This window comes from Hyperolius riggenbachi, chromosome 3, assembly GCF_040937935.1.
Source record: "Hyperolius riggenbachi isolate aHypRig1 chromosome 3, aHypRig1.pri, whole genome shotgun sequence".
Classification (NCBI taxonomy): Eukaryota; Metazoa; Chordata; class Amphibia; order Anura; family Hyperoliidae; genus Hyperolius; species Hyperolius riggenbachi.
This window is the reverse complement of record NC_090648.1, coordinates 259,104,400-259,127,724: the sequence shown is the minus strand read 5'-3', so window position 1 is coordinate 259,127,724 and position 23,325 is coordinate 259,104,400. Positions and strand designations below refer to the sequence as shown.

Below are 23,325 nucleotides of genomic sequence, written 5' to 3'. Positions count from 1 at the left end.
CGTCACCGTTCACTCTAAACCCCCCAAGTTTGGTATCAACGTTCTTGATAAATTCTGACAAACCTAAAAATGTTATTAGATTTAACCTAACTTGTACGGTTTGCAGATGAGCACACTTATCATGATTCAGGTAAATTTGTGTCTCTATGAGAGGGGCAGAGATCTCCTATTCCAAAGAGGTGTGTGATCCACGCCCCCTAACCCCTCCTTGCTGGAGTGGGGGCTATAACCAGACAGAGCCCAGAAAGCTCTGAGTCCTTTACCTTCAATCTGATGCCTAGTAACATCCTGGCAGCCCGCAAGGACACGGGCCAAAACCTCCATCTTGGAACTTTCTAACATAGGCCTGTTGGCCGCATGGCAACCGCCATTTTGGACATTACGCCAAAGACTTGCGATTGCCGCATGGACTACCAATAACGGTATTTGAACTGTGTATATTCAGACATTCTGTTCCTTTTCCTCTTTTCTCTCTGTCAATCAATCTGTTCTAAAATTAGCTGTGTGTATGTAGTTTAGAAATAAACTAACGATTTTTATCGTTCAGTCTTGTGCCTGTTCTGGTCATCTGATTGCTGCTATAACGAATCTGCCCTCTGAAGAGTCAGTCATACTACCGCATTGTTTTATGGTTTGCTTATAAATTGTTGATTTGCTAGCTAGGTTGTAAATAACTTTCTTCCTTCTAGGATTAGCTAGTACCAGATTTCCTGTGCGAAATCGATAACTTTCGTTTCTCGATTGTAAACACAATTCGAGATTGCATCATATAGGGACCCAGTAACCTTTCTTTAAAGAGAATCTGTATTGTTAAAATCGCTCAAAAGTAAACATATCAGTGCGTTAGGGGACATCTCCTATTACCCTCTGTCACAATTTCGCCGCTCCTCACCGCATTAAAAGTGGTTAAAAACAGTTTTAAAAAGTTTGTTTGTAAACAAACAAAATGGCCACCAAAACAGGAAGTAGGTTGATGTACAGTATGTCCACACATAGAAAATACATTCATACACAAGCAGGCTGTATACAGCTTTCCTTTTGAATCTCAAGAGATCATTTGTGTGTTTCTTCCCCCTGTTCTCATGCACTGAAGTTTCAGGCTGCTCTTTTCTTTCTGCAAACAGCTTTGCCCTTGTCTGTAATTCTTCAGTATGTGAAAGCCCAGCCAGCTCAGAGTATGATGTATCCAGCTTGTAAAAGATAAGAGAGAAGAGAGAAGCTGCTCTAATCTAAATCATACACAGGCAGTGTGCAGAGAGGGGGGAGTTCATAGCAGAACCACAACACTGAAGAACTTGGCAGCCTTCCAGGCACAGGCCAACAAGTCTGACAGGGGAAAGATACATTGATTTATTACAGAGACTGTGATAGTATGAAGTGCTGCAGTTAGCCAGAACACATTAGAATAGCTTTTGGAACTTATAGGATGATAAAAAACAGGATGCAATTTTTGTTACGGAGTCTCTTTAACGTCACATTGCTCACAGTCTTTAAGCCGTCGGAAGTGACTATTCCCCAAACGGTGACTGGAGCGTGTTGAACGTGATTGGGCTGGCTACCTTATTATGATAGCGTTGGGGTCTCTTCGCCCCAGTTGGAGACTGTCTGCTCCATTCATCCAATCAGACAGTGGTGGCAGTTTACCCAATTTCCAGCGCGAAATCGATATTTTTAGTTTACCGATTGTATATACAATCAGAATTGTACATGTATGGGCACCTCCAACCAATCTTAACCGTTTACTTCGCACACAGTTAATTTGCCTCCAGCAGTCTCTAGTGCATGAGACCTGCATGGCAACAGTGGCCTAGTAATACGGGATTGGTGGATGTTTGTCCCATCACATATTGTCGGCAGCTGCGCGACCAATCTTTGTCAGTCTGTTCACCGTACTTCCTGCGTATGCTAACGGGAGCAGGTTAGACGAGATTGGCACGCTCTGTCGCCTTTTCTTTCTTCTTCCCTCTGACGATCCAGCAACTGGTCTCGTTGTCAGTCTGTGCCCGTACTTCCTGCGTACGCTAACGGGAGCAGATCTCGACGGGATCGTGGGGCTGGATTGTCACACATACACAATCAGGCAGAGGAGAGTAAGGGGGCAAATGAAATAGGATTGGTTTCAAAATAGCCACAGTTATGAGAAATGCTAAGAAGGATTATTTTTCCCTCTACTGTAGAGAAATCGCTAAAATCAAAACGTGAACAATGCAATACATAAGTAAGTAGAGCAAGTATTTATCTACTTATATATGTGTTTTTTTTCTGAGATAGTATGGCTGACAGCTGCTCTTCAAATGCTGCTTTCCACAAAAGCCAAGCACACACTTTAAATATTGTGCTTTGCTCTATGAAGTGAGGATTGGGAGATGCACTGCTGTGAGTTTCAACAGAAGTTTCCACAGCAATACAAGTGTAAGATTACTGAATGGGAGCTCTGCAAGCTTAGGCACACCTGTATTTGATTGGTATAATCTAAACTGTGTAGATGGCTGAAGAGGGAGGTGCAGGCAGGTAATGGATCCTGTGAGTTGTGGTATTTTACATGCTTGACCAGCTGCCCTCTGGTGACTGTAGACAGTTCAGGGCATTATTTTCGTGTTTTGCATTGGAGTGGTCCTGTGACTTCCTTGACTGCACTACAGCTGCAACCATTGATTCTGCAGACAGAGATAATGGCATCAATACACGATTATCTACCTAGTAATACTAAAAATGTGAAACCATATGCCATAACCTCAATCAGTATTTTAATTCCCTGAAGAACCTGACCTTGTCAATGTTTTGTTATAATTCTTCAGAGGACATGTTGTTTTCTAACTCTAGTCTTCTCATCCTTGTCGTTATTTTTACAAACATGTTTGCAACATTAGCTGGGAAGAGTGAACACTCCTATATGTAGCTTACTTTCTTCTCTGTGAATTGAACTTTGACACCATTCAAGAAAAATGCCTAAGATTCTTTAATGACAGGAAAAACACTGACACCAATGTCTCCTGCATAACATCACAAATGAGCAGAATAACAGTGACAGTATGGCCGGGTTCACACTGTACTGGATGCACAGAGGCTCATTCACACGTCTGCGTGCAATATTACCATTCGTTGTTTATTGCTGGTGCTGCCACTCTTCCAATTCCACCACTGCACTGTTCACTGCAGGGAAGAGGCGCCGGTATACAAATTGGAGTCCTAGCAGAAGCCGATGGGGCGGACCATTGGATTGCAACAGACCAATGGGATTCCTCTCTCCACTATGGAGGATTCTCATTGATCCATAACCAGTGAACCAATGAAAATCCTCCAGAGGGGAGTCCCATTGTTCTGTTGCAATCCAGTGAGGAGCTACTTGCTGCTCCTGGGGCTCTGATCTGTGTAACATCACTACTCCCCTGCAGTGGACCTGAGTGGTGGTGCCAGCAATCGCGGTGGAACCAAATGTGACAGAAGACAGGTAAGTAAATCGGCGACCAGCCTAGGGAGAATTGACACTGTCCGTTCTCATGGTTTCCATTGCATCTGCCAGCATCCGATTCCTGGTGATTCAGATCCGTATCTGGCATACAGACTTGCATTTCTTCCTTTGGACTGGAACAAAATCCGTTATGAATGGACTGATGGCATAGGATCAGTTTGCATACTTGCCAATCCATTTCGCTCACTTGATAAGTGGAATGCCTCATCATGAAGGGGTGGGTAAGGGGAGGGAGAAGAGTGGAATGGGGGTAGGTAAAGAGTGGTACATGGGAAAAGAACCAAATATATTTTTCTATTAAATGAAAAGCCATTATTAAGCTGTATGAGCCATTTATATAGATGTTTTGCTTCTTAGCTGCCATTCCCCTGCTTTTGGGATTACTGTGTTAGTATTTCTGTTTCCCCAAAGATGGTTTTGAGTAAAATAATGTTGTGGCATTCCTAGGGGATTGTTAGATGTTAATTACTTTCCTCTGCCGATGTGAAATGTTGATCATGCCAGAATAGCTATTTCTTTAGAATCACTTTAGATATTTTAATTAATATGTGTAATCTAATTATGTCTTACAAAATAGAACTAGATGTAGTGATTTGTTGACCTCCTTTCTAATACTTTTTATTACTTCGCACCAGATGTATTTGGCTGTTAATATTTAGCCTTCCATATTAGCAATATGTCCTTTTTGTGCACCCTTCCTTGTCTTTTTTTACTATCTAGTTGTGGAAAATATAACTTTTTAGAGTCTGTGCAAGTGGGATGTATGCTGAGTTGCAGCTGCTGTATGTAGTGTGCTGTGTACATAGTAAGAGATTATTGTTCTAGGTTTTTGCTGCTTTTATTACTAGTCTATATGCAAGTATATTCGTTTTGCCATCTTACTGGTTTGTATTGAGTGTTGTTAGTCCCCTTAGTAAACTGGTGATGGTTTCATGATGAGTAGACTAGGGAAGGCTTTGTTTAATATTGTGTCCCTAATTTACCACCACCTTCTGCTAGGTCACCTGCAACAGAACTTGAGGGAACCTTCTCTCTAACATGGACACATCCATGGTATTTCCCCCATCATTGTGACAGACTCCGCTCATTTGTCAATCACTATGGGGTGGGACAGAGGCCAGTAACTAACAGTATTGGGGGGGTTATCCGTAGTGCACATTGCAGACCACACAAGAAAAAGCACAGGTGTGGTCTCACCCCGCCTCACTTTCATGCAATTGCAATATCCTAATTCAATTGCATCGGTTGGAATTGGAATGTAGTTGCACCAAAAACTGCTACATAAATTCTGCAAGGGCCACATTGTATTAGGGTGAACAGCAATGTGGGCTTGCACATGTCATAACAATTCGCCAATGCCACGTAATCCTAAAAGCATATCTGATCATGTGCAGTGGGAACAAGATCTCTAAGAGGTTAAAAAAAAGTAAATGAGTCCTAGCAGTCATCCTGGCTAAAGGGCTTCATAGCAGCTACTATGGGAGTGCCACTTCCCTGTGCACATTTTAGCTGTTTGCTATGAAAAGACACGAGAACCATTTTTAAATTCACTTTCACTGAAATGTTCCCCTAGGAGATAATTTTTCATCTTCTGTTTAAAATAACTTTTTAGAACTCTGCTACTGAAAGTACCAAAATGCAGGTGAAAAGTCCTGTCAAAATGAGTCTATTTTCTTGCTTGCTGGTGGCTTAAAGGGCATTTTATTGATAAGATGTAAAAATATCACACAGAAAAAAAAACTTAGGAGTTGAATAAATGCCTTAAAGCGGAATATAACCCTGCATTTCAACTTTGCTCTAAAACATTTACAGTATATTATATGCAACCAGCATTTTTTTTTTTATTACTAGACCAGCATTGGAAGGGTTACACAGTGCTTTAAAGTTCCTGGAGATTTCTGCAGACGCATCTGAAGCTGACATAAATACATTTTGTTTACATAAATGTATCTAAGTGTTGAATGTGACTCACTCTCTCTGACTGAGAAAAGAGCTGGAGGACAGCCAAAGAGTGTGTAATATTTCTCAATGGATACATTAAACTAAATAGAATGTAACAATCTGAACTTCTGCATATCTCTCCAGGAACTTTAAACCTCTGTGTTTAACCCTTCCAATGCTGGTCTAGTAAAAAAAAATGCTTTTTGCATATAATATGCTGTAAATAATGTTTTAGAGCAAAGTTGAAATGCAGGGTTATATTCCGCTTTAAGAGTCCTCCACTGACTAAAGCACAGGAGTCAAACACAAGGCCCATGGGCTGAATGCGCCCCTCCTTGCCATATTTTGTGGCACTCCAGAGATTCAAATTTGCATCATTGTAAAGGTGGCCACTAAGGGCTCGTTTCCACTATAGCGAATCCGCATGCGGGCACTGCACGCGGATTCGCATAGGCAATGTAAGTGGATGGGGCCGTTTCCACTTGTGCGGCTGCGGGAGCGTTTTTTGGGGCGGCAGAAATCTGCACGGCAGAGCCGTCAGATTTCGCGTGCAGAAGGGTATGTGCGCGAATCGCTGCTAATGTATCTAATAGGGAAATCGCATGCGGGGTGACCATGCGTTTTTTGCTGTGAAATCGCATGCGATTTCGCATAGGTATTAATGTTAATTTACACAGGCAGTGACATGGTTAAATTCGCATATACCTTACCTATGCGGAATCGCATGCGAAATCGCGGCAAAAACGCATGCGGAATCGCACCCGCATGCGATTTCGTCCGCGGTGGAATGCAGGCGATTCCGCACCGCACTAGTGGAAACGAGCCCTGACTGTCCATTTTGTAGCGAAAAAATCATTAGAGCGATCAGAAATTCTGATCGGATTGGTTGTAAATAAACTTATTTACAAGTTGATGTACACAATCTATTATGAACGAGTGGAAAAAAAAAGTTGTCCGAATGATTTTGCGTCGAACCAAAATTTGCATTTTCTTGTTGGTTGTGATAGGAAGCAAAGATTGGTTCGTTGATGGTGTAGTGAACGCTGTATTACAATATTTCACTTCCGATTAGAATTTCTGATCGCTCGAACGATTTTTCGCTAGAAATGTGATCATTAGTGGCCACCTTTTAGAAGTAAAGGAATGACCACACACTGACTTCCCATCTAGAAGAGAACACTGGTGATATTATTTGTAGCTTAAAGATTGTCAGTTTGAGCAACAACTCATAGGACCCCCAGCAAAATTACTGTAGGGCTACCTGTAGGGATCCACACACACACACACACACACACACACACACACACACACACACACACACACACACACACACACACACACACACACACACACACACACACACACACACACACACACACACACACACACACACACACACACACACACACACACACACACACACACACACACACACACACACACACACACACACACACCACTTAGTTTGAGTCCGTTCAATAAATGTTAAATCTTAATAAACAATTTGTTTAGCGACTAGGTTTTAAAATGTGGCCCCTTCCATGATTGAGTTTGACACCCCTGGACTATAGTAACATGCGAGGCCAGCTTTAACTGTTTGTAGGCAGTATACATAGATTTCATTTGTCTATTATTAGAAGGCTTGAGTGTATTTCTGACATACCTTAACATTTCAATTTTACTATTTTTATTTTAATGTACACGAGTACTAAGAAGTGGATTTTGGTGGAGATTTTTTTCCCCCCTGTATTCTGACTATAATAATTACCGTATTTTTCAGACCATAAGACACACTTACTCTCCCCCAAACATGGGAGGAAAAAGTCACTGTGTCTTATGGCCAGAATGCTAAGTGCCAGGTAGGAATCCCCATGTGGTAATGAAATTTTCCAGTGCTCCCCCATGTCCCCGTGGCAATTAATATAACCTCTTATGTGCCCTCCCCATGTCCCCATGGCAATTACCTGTTAGGGGCCCCTATGGCCAGTGTACTCTTCTGTCCTGTCCCCCTTGTACTCCGCTGACTCGTCTCCCTGTCCATCTCCATGGCACTGGACTGGTGGGCATTGTGCTGGCTGTGGCTTAATGCAAAATGACCTGGGTGTATCTTATGGCCCAAAAAATATGGTGGTAAACTGCTGCCCTGGATACATGTCCTGTATGCTTAAAGCGGAATATAACCCTGCATTTCAACTTTGCTCTAAAACATTATTTACAGCATATTATATGCAACCAGCATTTTTTTTTTTTTTACTAGACCAGCATTGAAAAGGTTACACACAGAGCTTTAAAGTTCGTGGATAGAAATGCAGACGCATCCGAAGTTTAGATAGATACATTTAAGTAAACACAATGTAACAAGTGTGGAATGTGACACACACTATCTGACTGTGCAGGAGCTGGAGGACAGCCAGAGTGTAACATTCACCACTTGTCACATTGTGTTTACTTAACTGTATCTATCTAAACTTCGAATGCGTCTGCATTTCTCTCCACTGAACTTTAAAGCTCTGTGTGTAACCCTTCCAATGCTGGTCTAGTAAAAAAAAAATGCTGGTTGCATATAATATGCTGTAAATAATGTTTTAGAGCAAAGGTGAAATGCAGGGTTTTATTCCACTTTAATATGATCCTGTGCAGATTTGTTCCATAGGATCGATTTTTAGAAAGTATTTTAGTTAATGATCAGTTAAACATACCCTAGGACAGTGATGGCTGACCTTGGCACACACTACAAATCCCATCATGCCTCTGCCTCCCCAAGTTATGCTTAGAGCTGTCAGAGTATTGCAATGCCTCATGGGACTTGTAGTTCCACAACAGCTGGAGTGCCAAGGTTCGCCATCACTGCCCTAGGAGCTCTCAACTGCATGCTTCTATAGTTGATCTATATTGAAGAACCTTTTCTCCTTAGTTATATGTAGCTCTTCATAGTTATCATTACTGCCAGTGCACATTTATTAAATACGTTGTTTGTCAAGTACACCGTAGCAAATTCTCAAGTTCCCCTTGACACATTCATAGCTGTAAGGATTATGCCATTTTTCTGTATAACTTCTTCTTAAAGTGGACTTGCACTGAGAATGTCCTTTCTGCTCTAAGGTACAGACTAACCAGCAAGCTCTCTGCTCTAATGCTGGGAATACACGGGTCGATTCTGGCGCTTGATTCTGCACCTGCCCACTTAATTCTCTTATCTTCCGCTCATTTTTCTTATCATCTTTCAATTCACTTCAATGAGAAATCGAGCGTCGGGTGATCGAACGGTGATCGGACATGTCGGAAATTATCTATCGAGCCATCTTAATGGCTCAAAATTGAGCTGTGTATTCCCAGCATTAAAGATACACAACCGCATAATAACCTTCAAACAAAAAAAAGTATTTGTTACAGTTGATACAAATTTTAAAATCTGCACGGTTTCTACTTCCTGATTCATGGAAGCAAATTAGACATAAATGAGGGGCAAATAAACAGGCTAAACTCCCTAAATACATACAGGGTGCATTTCTCTGTTTTGCTTCTGTTCTGTGCAGGAATTCAGGTTCACTTTAAAGCTTATTTTATGTTTTTAATTAACATAAACAATTAGGTTATTAATCATTATCTAGTCTCAAAATTTACTGTGAACAGATCAGTTATGCTTGAGGGGTCAGTTATGTTTCATATGTGATGTTTATCTTTAGGACACTCGTAGAATCCATCAGTTCCATTATGTAAACTGGCCTGATCATGATGTTCCAACTTCTTTTGATTCCATCTTGGACATGATAAATTTAATGAGGGATTATCAGGCTCATGAAGATGTACCCCTCTGTATACACTGCAGGTATGTAAAACTATTAGGTTTTGTAACCTTTTTTTGTATACTTTAAAATTGATATAGATTGTGAATAATCATATGGGAAGAAAACAAATCCTGAACTCAGCCTGTCATGCATGTAATTAAAACGGTTATCTAGGGACCTGGATATGACACTGTATCTGATTCTTGTATTACTGCGTTAATATGATTTTTTGTTTTTTGCATCCTTAGTATTACCTGCATGGTTAGAATTATAGGGAAGATTCATTTCTGCTACATAAGTAAAAAAAAAAAGCTACATTATCAGCATATTTCTTACAGTATTTGCAAGTTATAATTAAATATACACCTAGATCAAATTTCCCATGCCTCTGGGCTGTACATTTTCTTGAGCAGTGTTTGGCTTTGCTGCTTTTATTTCTGCTCTCCCGTCTGTGAGCTTGCTGATGTTGCATTCAGACCACAGAGATGCAAGGTGATTATTATTTGGGAGAACAAGAGACAGAATTATAGCTAAAGAGAGCTACTCAGTCTAAATATTTTGGATGGTGATGGTGGATTGCTGGAGGCATTCATAAGAAAATATATCATTTTTTTTTTTATTAACTTTTTATTTAACAAGTTTACTGGAATTGCAAGTTGCTTAACCACTTCCGTACCAGCAGTCTCTTGCCCTTTAAAGGAGTTATCAAGCAAATTTAACAAAAAAAAGCGCTACTTACCCAGGGCTTCCTCCGGCCCCAAGCTTCCAGCACGTCCCTCGCCGCAGCTCTGCCCGCAGCCGTTCGCCGCAGCTCCCTCCCGGTCGCCGGCGATGACGTCAGGCCGACCTCCAGGTACTGCGCCTGCGCAAGCGGCGCTGTCAATCACTGCCACGTGGACCGTAGCGGACTGCCGATCTGGAGGTCGGCCTGACGTCATCGCCGGGGACCGTGAGAGAGCTGCGACGAGGGACATGCTAGGAGCTTGGGGCTGGAGGAAGCCCTGGGTAAGTGGCGCTTATTTTGTTAAATTTGCATGATAAATCCTTTAAGGCCCAGATACTGCTGGTACCACAAAACGTCACTCGCCAGTGAATCCCTGTACATTCTTGCCGGTCACGCCGCAGGCCCCTCTCTCTCTCTCTCTCACTATGGCGGCTCTGTGCGCCATTCAGGGGCTGATTTTATTGGCTCCTGACCCTGTCCATCAATGTAAGCCACTAGGTTTGGCTCACAGTGATCATGGGGTCAGGAGTCAATGAAATTGGCTCCTGACCGGCTCACAGACTCTGCCATCATACTGGCAGGGCAAGTGAGCTGCAACGGGGGCAGAGTGGCTACATCCTGTCAGAAACAAGTTGCCAGAAACAGGACTTAGATTTCAACTGGAGCGGTCTGGAAATGGTTAAATATGTAACAAATTATAAACTTTAAACAGTACTGGAGTAAATGTTGTACATTAAGCGGAAATTTCACTCTTAGATCAAATTTCTATGAAAAATAAAAAATCTATCATATTTATCAGGAGAGCTGCATAGATGTCCAAATAACTTTGTACAGCATTGTGCAATATATATTTGATCATAATTTCCACAGGTTTTGTGTGCACATTATTTTTTTTAATATAGTGGGTATTTAATTTCTTTTAATCCTAAGTGAAGTAATTCAGACGAAATATAGAAAAGTATACTCTGTGCTCCAGACCATGTTAAGGGGCTCCCATACTGCGGGTGACGAATAAACCAAACACTGGCAGTGTTCCTATCCACAGTGGTGCTGCTCCAATCCTATAGGGTACAGATGAGTGGACAAAAGGATGAGAAAGACACAGCATTCCAATAGTGTAAACCATAAATTCTTGTTTCTCTCTTGGTATAAATTACCAGCATTTTGGTAAATAATTTGATTTTTAAATTTTAAAAAGATGTCTAATTTTGGAAAGGAGCAGGAATCAATGAGTTGTTCAAAGAGCTCAAGTGGATTGGTAGATGGGCGTTTCAAAAATGATTTAAGCAATGATTTGGACAGCCCATCTAACGCTTTATTTGGCTTTGAACCTATTGCATCTTTTGATCTCCTCCAGAGTGTAGGAGTTCAATTGAATTCTGTGCTCAGAAATGATCCTAATACTAGGAGTTTAACCACTTCACATCCAGACCTTGTTTTCCCCTTATGGACCAGAGCGGTTGTGACGTTTTAGCGATGTCCCTATTTAATCGGCCATAACTTTATCCTCCATCATGACATCCCATGAAAAATGCTGTTTTCTATACATTTTAGTGGGAAAAAGAGGGGAAAAAAAGAAAAATTGCATTATTTCTCAGTTTTACCAGTTCTAGTTTAAAAATAAAAAGTGCTACCGTATATAAAACATGCCACCAGTATTAGCCCCCCCAAGGTAGATAGCCAGATGTGTCCCCAGTATCAACCCCCCAGTATAGCCAGATGTGTCCCCCCAATATCCCCCCCCCCCTTAGTATAGTCAGATGTGTCCCCTGGTATTATGCCTGGTACACATGATGAGGTTTTCTGGCTGATATACTGCCAGATGGATTATTTCCAACATGTCTGGTCTGATTTCTGATCGATTTTTTTATAGAAGTGAATGGAACATCAAATCGGACATGTTGGAAATAATCCATCTGGCATTAAATCTGTCAGAAAATCTCATCGTGTGTACCAGGCATTAGGCTCTCCCAGTATAGATAGCCAGATGTGCCTCTGGAATTAGCCCCCCAGTATATAGCCAGATGTGCCCCTGGTATTAGGTCAGCCCCCGCCTATGTGTATATATAGCCAGATGTGACCCTGCTATTAGCCCCCCTCCCCCAAAGCATAGCTAGCCAGATGTAACCCGTGTTTGCTCATCTCACAGTTTAAACTGGAGAGAGCTAACTTGTATGGTCCCCCTGGTGTATGGCTAGCCATATGTGCCCCCATAATTAGGATCCCCCTCCCCCAGGACTATACATTAGAAGCCCTTACCCCCCTCCCCCCCCCCTATAAGGCAGCCTCCCCCTCCGGGCAGAGATCTGTGGGGAAAAAAAAAGTGCAGCAAGCCTGGCTCACCTCTCCTTTATCCAGCGATGATCCTGCAGCGGCAGCCTCTGTACTCAGCTTCACAGCCACCTCCGTACTGCCCTGTACACGAGTCCCGGCTTGGTGACATCATCAAGTTGGGACTCGTGTACGGGGCAGTACAGAGGTGGCTGTGAAGCTGAATACAGAGGCTGTCGCTGCAGGATCATCGCTGGATAAAGGAGAGGTGAGCCAGGCTTGCTGGACATGCTTTTTTAAACAGATCTCTGCCAGGAGGGGGTGACATGAAGGATCACCGCTGTTTGCTACAGCGGTGATCGTTCATCCGCAGGTGGGCCGCTAATAGGTTAAAGGGACTTATTTTCCCTTAGACCAATTAGTAATGCAGCTTAAAGTGCCAGGGACGCGCACGGGAGCGCGCCCGATCGTGCACAGGGATGCCACCAGTACAAAACTTATATCTACGTGGTTGTGGTTTGGGTGAGCCCACAGATGATGTAGATATACTGTACTGGTGGATAAAGTGGTTAAAACAAGATCTTACAACTATCATTGAAAATTAGCTGAGGGGGCTCACATTTTCCACTGACTATATCCACTGTAAAATAGAGATTACCTGAAGCAGTAATCAGTTATGGTTGGTAACTGTTCAGTTGACTAAAGTTAGTTCCAAAAAATGTGACACTCCTCAAAAAGATGTACATTACTGTAGTCCCATGATACAACTGTAAATAGACTGAGTTTCTTTTATACATTGGTGTGTTGGTTTACATAATTGGACTATAGTGCTTTTGGCCTAGAGTTGTTCTTTAAAGGAGAAGTGAACTTGTAACTCTAATATTCAGAATACCATAATTAGTGTACCGAATTCACAAGTTTGCTGGATTAACATGTTTGGTTTTAACTTGTCTGTATTTCTTCAGTGCGGGCTGCGGAAGGACAGGGGCAATCTGTGCAATAGATTATACATGGAATTTGCTGAAAGCTCGGGTAAGAGACCAAGTATAAATGGAATGTTTGCCCGCTTGTATTACACCATACAAAATGCTTACTATTTTTTAATCATTTTATAGCGGATACCTGAAGATTTCAATGTGTTCAATCTAATTCAAGAAATGAGGACGCAACGACATTCGGCAGTCCAAACTAAGGTAAAATATTAACATACAAATGATTGGTCTTTGTTCCTTTGGGAGCTACACTCGATCGGAGCTGGAAGCTCAAATTTCCCATTTTAAAGTGGGATTGTCAACATAAAAATCAAATTTCAGCAACAACTGGTCTGAGTGTATTTAGTGATAAAGATGCTTATCTTGCATTTGAAACTTTTTCTGCTGTTATGATTTGGAGTTATCACATACACTGGCCATTTAATAGCCATTGCCGTTCAGTTGCATGCTGGGGGTTCTTTTTATCTATAATATATTCCTCCTCTTGCCTTTATTTCCCTGCCTAGCTGAAACCTGATCCTCTGCTCACTTGTGTTTACAAGCAAGGCTGAGGGGACTCAGCGATTGGAGGAGAAAAGAAAAAAAAACTAAGGGAAGAAATGACATCAGTATTTAGCCTCAAACTGTGGGCAAAATACATGGTTTCCACCAGGAACAGAATTCTCTTTTACTATATAAAATTCACTGAAATCAAAACGTGGACAGTACAATACATGTTATGTAAGTAGATCAAGTATTTATCTACCTTTTTATGTGTTGTTGTTTTTTTTACCCCCTGGCATAGCATGGCTAATCCTACTGCTTTAACCACTTCACAACTGAGGGGTTTTACCCCTTCAGCATCCGAGCAATTTTCACCTTTAAGCACTCCTTCCATTCATTCGCCTATAACTTTATCATTACTTATCACAATGAAATGAATTATATCTTGTTTTTCTTCAACCATCAATTAGGCTTTCTTTAGGTGGGACATTATACCAAGAATTATTTTATTCTAGGTGTGTTTTAACGGGAAAATAGGAAAAAATTTGGAAAAAAATCTTTTTTTTTTTTCAGATTTCGGCCATTATAGTTTTAATGCATGCTACTGTAATTAAAATCCATGTATTTTATTTGCCCATTTGTACCGGTTATTACACCGTTTAAATTATGACCCTATCACAATGTTTGGCGCCAATATTTTATTTGGAAATAAAAGTGCATTTTTTTCAGTTTTGTGTCCATCCCTAATTACAAGCCCATCATTTATAAAGAGTTCAGTCCCTAAGGTAACTATTTATGTATTTTATTTTTTTTATTGTAATTTTTTTTTTTTATAAAAAAAAAAAAATGGTAACAATTGGAGTGTGGGAGGTAAGGAGTTAATTTAAAATGTAAAAATATGTATTTGTATGTAAAAATGCTTTTGACAGAAATTTACTGTGGCCATCCTGTGGCCAAATAGTAAAACTACAGTGACTGGTCCTGTAGGCGTAGCAAGTATGCTTACAGGAAGTGTAGTGAGGATGGGAAACTTATTTTTTTTTTTTTTAATCACAATGATTGCGCTGCTGGCAATCTCACTTTAGAGTTGCAGCGCCACCCGGAGGATGGAGGGATAACTGCAGCGCAGGAGCCAGGGAGGTGAGTGATTGTGGAACTGCTGCAGATCTCCCTGGCAGCATGATTTTTTTCCAGGTTTTAGGGTCTGAAAGGGTGCAAAAAAATGCACCGCTTTTAGACCCTAAAACCCGGAAAGAATCATACCGCCAAGGGGGTTAAAATCTTAAAATTTAAGAAATAGTAATTTACCTGATTGACATGCATATTAAAAAGTTCAGACCCTTAGGTAACGATTTTTTTTTTTAATTATATTTTATTTGGGTATTTTTTGGGAGAGGAGGGTGGGGGGTAAACAGTTCATTGTAAATGTAAGTGTGAGTCTGCACAAAAGTATGTAGATGTAGTTTTACTATTTGGCCCCAAGATGGGCTTTTTTTTCCTTAGGCAGTCATGTAAGCATACTATGTATGCTTACAGGAAGTGAAGAGGGGATGTGTCACTTAGAAAGAATGCAGCTTCTCATAGAAGCCAGCGATCATTCTACAGGGGACTCCGGGCTATCATGCGGCGGCGTGGGAGTGCGTGCAATCGGCCGTGGGAGCGCGCAGCAGCGAGGAAGCAGCCTTTTGGATGTAGCAGCTACGCCCAAATGGCTTAAATGGTACCATCTGGACCCCCTTTTATCCAGGGCCACATAGCAGTTGCTATGGCTATTGCTACTCCCCTGAGTAGATGTATTCTAGACAAACATGGACACCAAAATCACTCTGCTGAAATAAACTATTCAGCAGATGGGGGTGGGGCAACTGTAGGCCATGAATGTGGACATTGTTGATTTTATGTTGATAATCTATGTATTAGTATTGGTTTTCTGAACTAAATAGGTAAGTAAATAAGTAGGCCTCTTTGAGTGCAAATTTTCATAGTCTTTAGGAGCATAGTATAAATGATGTGGCCAAAGTCCATGCAGCATTATTTTCTTTTTCCTCCTAAGTTACACTTTTACTGTGTGAATTTTTACCAAATTCCACTGTATTTTTCTGTTCTTAGGAGCAGTATGAACTTGTACATCGAGCTATTGCTCAGCTATTTGAAAAGCAGCTCCACGTCTATGAAAGTGAATCTAGAAAGATTGTGGATGGATTGGTATGTAAGGTTTTCTCTGTTGTTCAACGCACACTGACAAGTCATGTGAAGTATTGAAGTGACTGTAAAACACAGCTGGCTTGCCTGTGTGTCAGCTCTGACATTGCTGCTTTGAACTCTGTATGGGAAACAATTTAGTAAAAGATGCAAATCATTGAGACCAGCCGTTATGCCCTGCTTCTGAAGCCAGTTGCACATTTACCCTGCAGCTGTGATTTTCCTTAGGGATACTTGAAGCTTAAAGCGGATCCGAAATGAACAAGTAACGTGTCTATATATCTTGTCTAAAGTTTAGATTTACACATAGTTTACACAGCAAATCTAGCTGCAAACAGCTTTAATAGAAAATGATTATTTCTTCCTGTGATACAATGACAGCAGCCATGTTTGTAAACATTACACAGAGGCAGGCTTATCTGCATCTTAAAGAGGAGCTGTTAGGTATAAGGTCTCAGAGAAAATAAACACATATATCAGTAGCTAAAGATTGGCTGTACTTACATTACATATGAATTTCACTGTCCACGTTTGTACTTCACAGAATTTTTATATAGTATATGCAGAGAATGATGCTCCTGACAGCTCATGGCAGGTTCCATGTTTTTCTGTCTTCTATGAAGCCAATTGTGTTGTCATGTCCTGCCTGCTTCCTGATCACAGAAAAGCTCGTACTGAATAACAGTGTGCAGTGAATATTAATTAGCCATGTGGCTAGGAACAATAGCTGACTCCTGCAGTGTACTCTGCCCGGAGATTTATCAGTGCTACGCGCTGGACTGATTACAAGCTGCTGTAACGTCTCATTAGCAGCCGAGGGGAGGGCCCCAGAATGCTTTGCAGTATAGTATGCGGCTTGCGTCCTGCTTGGGTCTAACAGCTTTGCTGATAAGCACACATTAAAGGTAAGAGATTTTTATCTTCACTAATGCCTTTTTGGCTTCCTTCTAAACTGTTTAACACAGGAGAATAGAGGTTTAAATTAGCTTCTGCAGCCTGACAGTTACTCTTTAACCTTCCTGGCGGTAAGCCCGAGCTGAGCTCGGGCTATGCCGCCGGAAGGCACCGCTCAGGCCCCGCTGGGCCGATTTGCATAATTTTTTTTTCCTGCACGCAGCTAGCACTTAGCTAGCTGCGTGCAGTGCCCGATCGCCGCCGCTACCCGCCGATCCGTCGCGCCGCAGCCGCACCGCCCCCCCCCCAGACCCCGTGCGCTGCCTGGCCAATCAGTGCCAGGCAGCTCTATGGGGTGGATCGGAATCCCCTATGACGTCTTGACGTCGGTGACGTCATCCCGCCCTGTCGCCATGGCGACGGGGGAAGCCCTGAACGGGATCTCCTGATCGCCGGCGTCGATCGGAGGGGCTGGGGGGATGCCGCTGAGCAGCGGCTATCATGTAGCGAGACTTTGTCTCGCTACATGAAAAAAAAAAAATAATTTTAAAAAAAGATTTGCTGCCCCCTGGCGATTTTTTTAGCAAACCGCCAGGAGGGTTAAGCAAAAAACCTAACCCCCCCTCCCCCCCTCTTCCTCTGAAATCTCTGGCATGAGCCCTTGCTACTGTCTGAAAGTGCCTTGGCTCTCTTAAAACCTGTGGGCGTGGCTTGTTTAGTTTACAGGGAATTAGAGTATTAAAACAAAAACAAAGTATTTGGCTTGAGGAATGCCCTATAAACAATAGGAAAGGAACACAATTATGCAATGAGTAAAAGTTCATCTCGGATCCACTTTAAATGGTCACTAAAATGAAAAATATTTAAGCTGCATATATAGGTTGCACATTTGTTAGAGTAAAATGCGCTGCAAATGACTTTCTCTCCATATCATATGGCTGTCACTTACAGTGAGTATTTTTAATCTGATGGTTTTTACCTGTTACTGAAAGGTTCCACTGGCAAGGAAATCCACAAAGATATTGGATGGCGAACCTACTCGCTTGTATAGTCTTTTGGCAGTTGGACTGAGCATCTACCATTCAGTAAGGGCTCGTTTCCACTATTGCGGTGCAGAATCGCCTGGATTCCACCGCTGATGAAATCGCATGCAGGTGCGGTTTTTTTATGCGTTATTTTACGCGATTACGCATGTGATTTTGCATAGGTTAGGCTATATGCGTTTTTAACCATGTCACTGCCTGTGTTAATTTACATTGGTTCCTATGCGGAATCGCACGCGTAATCGCGTGAAATAACGCAGAAGAAAAACGCATGCGATTTCCCTATTAAATACATTGCATGCGATTCGCATGCATTCCACTCGCAGGCGAATTCTGCGGCTCTTTTGTGCGTTTTTTCACCGCTGAAAAAAACGCACCTCAACAACGCTACAGTGGAAACAGGCCCATCCACTTGCATTACATGTGCGAATCTGCATGCGTTGGACGCATGCGGATACGCGATAGTGGAAACGAGCCTTTAGTGCTTTTCAAAATAAAGAAGACCCTGAGAATCCCCTATGAGGAGATGGATTAAATCCAAACCCTGTTGGCAATAGGTCAGAACCATCAAATTAAAAAGTTACTGCAAGTGACAGCTACCTAGAAAGAGTCATTTACAGCGCATTTTACTCTGGGGCAAATGTACATCTTCTACAAGTGTACCATGTATTTTTAAAATTTTGTAGGTTTTTCATCATAGTGGTCCTTTAACCAGTTCTTTTCAGTTGTTGTTTTTTTTTTTTGGGGGGGGGGGGGGGTGTTGGAAGTGTAATATATTAATTTATTAATACTGTGTATGTTCATATTATATATGTGCATGTATGTGTAATATACTTTTTGGCCACAAGTGAACACTCTCCGTAATAGGAAGTGAAGTTTTTACACTTTATTAAACCTGTAACAATTTCCTGTTTTTGTGAATGGACGTAGCCGCCATTCGCGGTTACGTCCATTCACTCCAGGCACTGCGATTGGGTAGAGGACCGCTCGATCCTCTTCCCCAATCACATAGCACGGAAACCCGACGGTAATGGCGGCGGTAGCGGCGCGGACACGTGCGGAGCGGCGGCGGGAACGCGCGACGTATTAAAACGTCATGTTGCCGTTAATAGGCTAAAGCATGACGTTTTAATACGTATGCTTGCCATTAAATGGTTAATAACTGAATAGATGTGAAAACAGTCTTTGAACACACTGAGCGAATGGTTTATAAAACGTTTTTTATTCTACCTCCTGAAATTTTTTCTATTTACCATTTCCTGTAAGACTGACTTGAATAGGTGAAGTTGATGATGGCATAAATAGTGGTGAAAAGTGTAGATAACCTATGTTAAAGCCAGAGGGTCTTTGAATATTGGCTGAATCTAGTAACTAAAGAAATTCACAGGATGATTTTGACAGAGAAATGCATGTGAATACCTTAAAGCAGGAGTGCCCACACTTTTTCGGGTTGCGAATTCTGACATTTGCAGAGATCTACCAACATTTAGAATGCTAAGCATAGCAAATCGATGCAAAATCTTTCTTCCCCACCCCCACACACTGTCATGAACAACCTCCAGGTACAGGTGTACCCTGTATAGGTAGCCAGGCATGGGTGCCCCCAGTATAGGTGCCCATTAGACAAGACAAGACAAATAACATTTATATTGCGCTTTTCTCCTTGCGGACTCAAAGCGCCAGAGCAGAGCAGCAGCCACTAGGGCGCGCTCTATTGGCAGTAGCAGTGTAAGGGAGACTTGCCAAAGGTCTCCTACTGAATTAGTGCTGGCTTACTGAACAGGCAGAGCCGAGATTCGAACCCTGGTCTCCTGTGTCAGAGGCAGAGCCCTTAACCATTACACCATCAGCCATTACAGGTAGCTAAGCATAGTAATCGCCTCCCTCCAGCATTGGTGTTTGCGCCCCAGTCTCCCCTCCTTCAGCCGCAGCGCCTCCTTTACGTAGGGCTGACAAGATAGCAGACGTTTGGTCTGGTGGGCGTCACATTCTGCAGCTGGCGCTGCTCGTGGCCAATCAGAAGGGATGGGGAGAGGAGATGCGTGGTTGAAGGGAGATGCGTGGTTGAAGGGAGATGCGTGGTTGAAGGGAGATGCGTGGTTGAAGGGAGATGCGTGGTTGAAGGGAGATGCCCTTCCCTTCAACTGCACATTTCCCCTACCCTTCCCTGATTAGCCGCAAGCAGGACTGGCAGCAGAATCTGATGAGATGCGGCTACAATCTACTGCCAGCCACAATATTTTATGGGATGCGAACATGATTTACCAGTAGATCGCAATTGACCTATGGTGCACCCTTGCCTTTTTTTTATATAGATATTTTATGGTTTTATATTATATAAATTTAAACATTTACAAAGTAGATTGAATGTTTTGTTGTCTCTACTCAGTGGCAGCCTATGAAGTGTCCCTGAGTGAAAATACACGAACTGTTGACCTTTTTCCTATCTCCCTCTGCTCTCAGAAGTTGTATTCTGTTAAGAAAACTTTAGTGACTGTACTTTGCTTATCAGTGATGATTACTGTATTCCTGACAAGGTACTGACAAGACAGAAGCGGTCACTTCCTTGCCTAAAAATTAACTTTCAGGCAGCAAATTAAAGCAAGTAAAACAGCCTGGTCATTATGTTGTGCACTCTACATACTCTTTTATCCCATGTCGCTTTGAGTACACTTTAATCAGTAATTCTTTTTAAAGTGGATCTGAGATGAACTTTTATTTATTGCATAATTGTGTTCGTTCCATTTAGTTTATAGGGCATTCCTCAAGCCAAATACTTTTTGTTTTTGTTTTAGTACTCCAATTCCCTATAAACGAAACAAGCCTCGCCCACAGCTTCTCCAAAATGCCAAAGCACTCAGACACATGTAGCAAGGGCTTATGGGAGCTCAGTCTGGGCAGGAGGAGGAGGTTACTAGCCAGAGATTGCAGAGGGGAGGGGGGAGTGATTTTTTTTTTTTTTTTTTTTTTTTTTCCACAGACTAGGGGTGGAGATGCAATTGCAGATTACCTGTGTAATAATGACAATCAGAACATGGCCGCTCTCATTGTATCACAGGATGAAATAATTATAAACTGTTGAAGCTGTATGCAGCCAGATTTGCTGTGCAAACTATTTAAACTTTAGATAAGATATATAGACAAGTTACTTGTTATAGTTAGTTTTTCATCTCGGATCCGCTTTAAAGAAGTTTATATTTCTAGATTTTAAACATCAAAAGTACCCAATGTGGTGATTCACAGATATGGATCTCTACCTTTGTGACAGTTCTCTCATCTCCCCCCCTCCTTGACCTGGCAGTAACAAATCCTGTTGGGACTGCAGTGGTTTACAATGACTGACTGTACCTTACTTTTTATTATTTGTACTATTAAAGAGTAACTGTTAGGCTAGAAATGTAAAATGAAATCTCTATTCTCCTGTGTTAAACAGTTAGGAAGGTAGCCAAAAAGGCAATACTGAAGTTAAAAAATCAATCTTACTTTTTGTGGGCTGAATAATAATCTTCATTTTCCCCAAGCTCCTAAGGACGACGCAAGCCGCACATAAGAAGTTGCAGAGCATGCTGGAAGGTGTTTTTTTTCTCTCTGCTTAGCTTCGTTCCTCCCCTTCATTTCCTTATTCCTCCCTAATTCATTGCTGCAGCCTGATTGGCTGCTTCCTCTATCCCTCCCGGTTTCCCCACCACGCTTCTGTCCATCTCTTACTGATCCTCTTAGGGTTGCCAGGCATGCAGGGCTGGATTTGTTAGAAGACCCCCAGATGTCCGCAGCTGCCCCTTTACAATCTGCCAGGCTTTGAAGCAGCAGGGTCACTCAGCCGCAGCCCGCACCCCCTCCCACCGGGAGATCAGACCAGATGCTGTCCCCTGTCCGCTCCCCCCCAGCAAGAGCCTGCGCGATTATCTTCTCCCCCCATAAACAGGTGTGGGTGTCTGCCCCCACCCCTGGGCAGAAACAGGTGCGGATGTCTTCTCACCTGAAAAAGTAAACACAGAGAGAGAGAGGCCGGAGAGTGCATCTCCAGCTTCCAGCGCCGCCACCGCAGTTTCCTCTGTCAGTCGCCGCCGTGCATCTCTCTCTCTCCTGCTGGCGTCCCTCACATGTGACTTGCTGGAAAGTTACCGGCGAGTCACATGATAGGAATCACCAGCAGGAGAGAGAGAGATGCACGGCTGACAGAGGAAACTGCGGTGGCGGCGCTGGAAGCTGGAGATGCACTCTTCGGCCTCTCTCTCTCTCTCTTTGCTTTTACAGGTAAGAAGACATCCGCACCTGTTTCTGCCCGGGGGTGGGGGCCTGGGGGGGAAGACACCCACACCTGTTTATGGGGGAGAAGATAATCGCACAGGCTCTTGGCGGGGGTGGGGGGGGGGAAGAGCTGACAGGGGACAGCATCTGGTCTGCGGTTGAGTGATCCTGCTGCTTCCAAGCCAGGCAGATTGTAAAGAGGCAGCTGCGGACATCTGGGGGTCTTCTAACAAATCAATATAATCTGTATATCTACAGCATCTGACAGCCTGTACTGAAGGGGCGGGTGACTTCAGCTTGGTGGGAGTGTCTGAGGGCTGGGAGTTGGGAGGGCTAATGCTTACTAAATCAGGGGGATGAGTGGAAGCAGGGTAAGGGAGGATATTACATCACGACTGGCTTCAGACACAGACAGTCAAAGATGAAACCTGTCAGGAACATAAATCTCTGTATATACTATATAAAGATCACTAAAATCAAAACGTGGACAGTGTAATGCATATGTTATGTAAGTACAGCCAGTATTTATCTACTGATATGGTTTTTTTTTTCTCTGAGACCCTATACCTAACAGCTCCTCTTTAAAGGTAACCTGGTTTGTTTATAATTTGCAACAGTTTACATTACATTAATTATCTGGTTTGTTTAGAATATGCAAATTGTGCTGTTACTGAATGTCTCCTCCTTGACAGGATGAAACTACAGATGGCCAAACGGTTTCCCCAGAGATTGAGAAAACGGACTCTCCCCCACCCAAGCCACCTCGAATAAGGAGGTAAATAGTGGGATTAAACATTTTTAGGCATACTGGCTTTTTTTGGTCATTAAAGAGTACCTACATTATAAATTACAGTTTGCTTTAAACCTTAGATGTTGCCAAGATGTATAAAATCACACATAATAAAAGTGTGATTTTTCTCACCCCCAGGGTCCTTATGCCACATATGGTATTGAAATCCCTGACCCCTGTGTGAAATTGGGCCAGGGTGATTTTTTTTTCTTTCCAAACCATAAGTGCAAAGGATGCTGGGGATTGATGTCACAACCCAACCCCCATGTCCATGTGATCTAATCCATGCAGGCAGACAGACAACTAAAATAAGAATTCTAGCAAACAGACAGTATAAGACATGCTGCAGCTGTTCTCCTGACTCTCCTCACACACTGTGAAAAGAGATGTAATTTATTCCAGGCAGGTTGATGACCTGGGAGGGAGGAAGGGGAGGACACAATGCTCAGAGTGTACTTTAGCAAGGCGTCAGCA

At 42.5% G+C, this 23,325-nt stretch overlaps 1 protein-coding gene across 1 annotated transcript in view; it reads left to right on the top strand.

Annotated features, from left to right (window-relative positions):
• PTPN12 (protein tyrosine phosphatase non-receptor type 12) overlaps positions 1–23,325 on the top strand; it is a 129,835-nt gene that overhangs the window by 71,340 nt on the left and 35,170 nt on the right. The window contains exons 8-12 of the mRNA XM_068276210.1: positions 9,100–9,242; positions 13,162–13,228; positions 13,312–13,389; positions 15,781–15,876; positions 22,754–22,836. Coding sequence (XP_068132311.1) covers positions 9,100–9,242; positions 13,162–13,228; positions 13,312–13,389; positions 15,781–15,876; positions 22,754–22,836 — 467 coding nt within the window. The remainder of the gene's footprint in view (positions 1–9,099; positions 9,243–13,161; positions 13,229–13,311; positions 13,390–15,780; positions 15,877–22,753; positions 22,837–23,325) is intronic.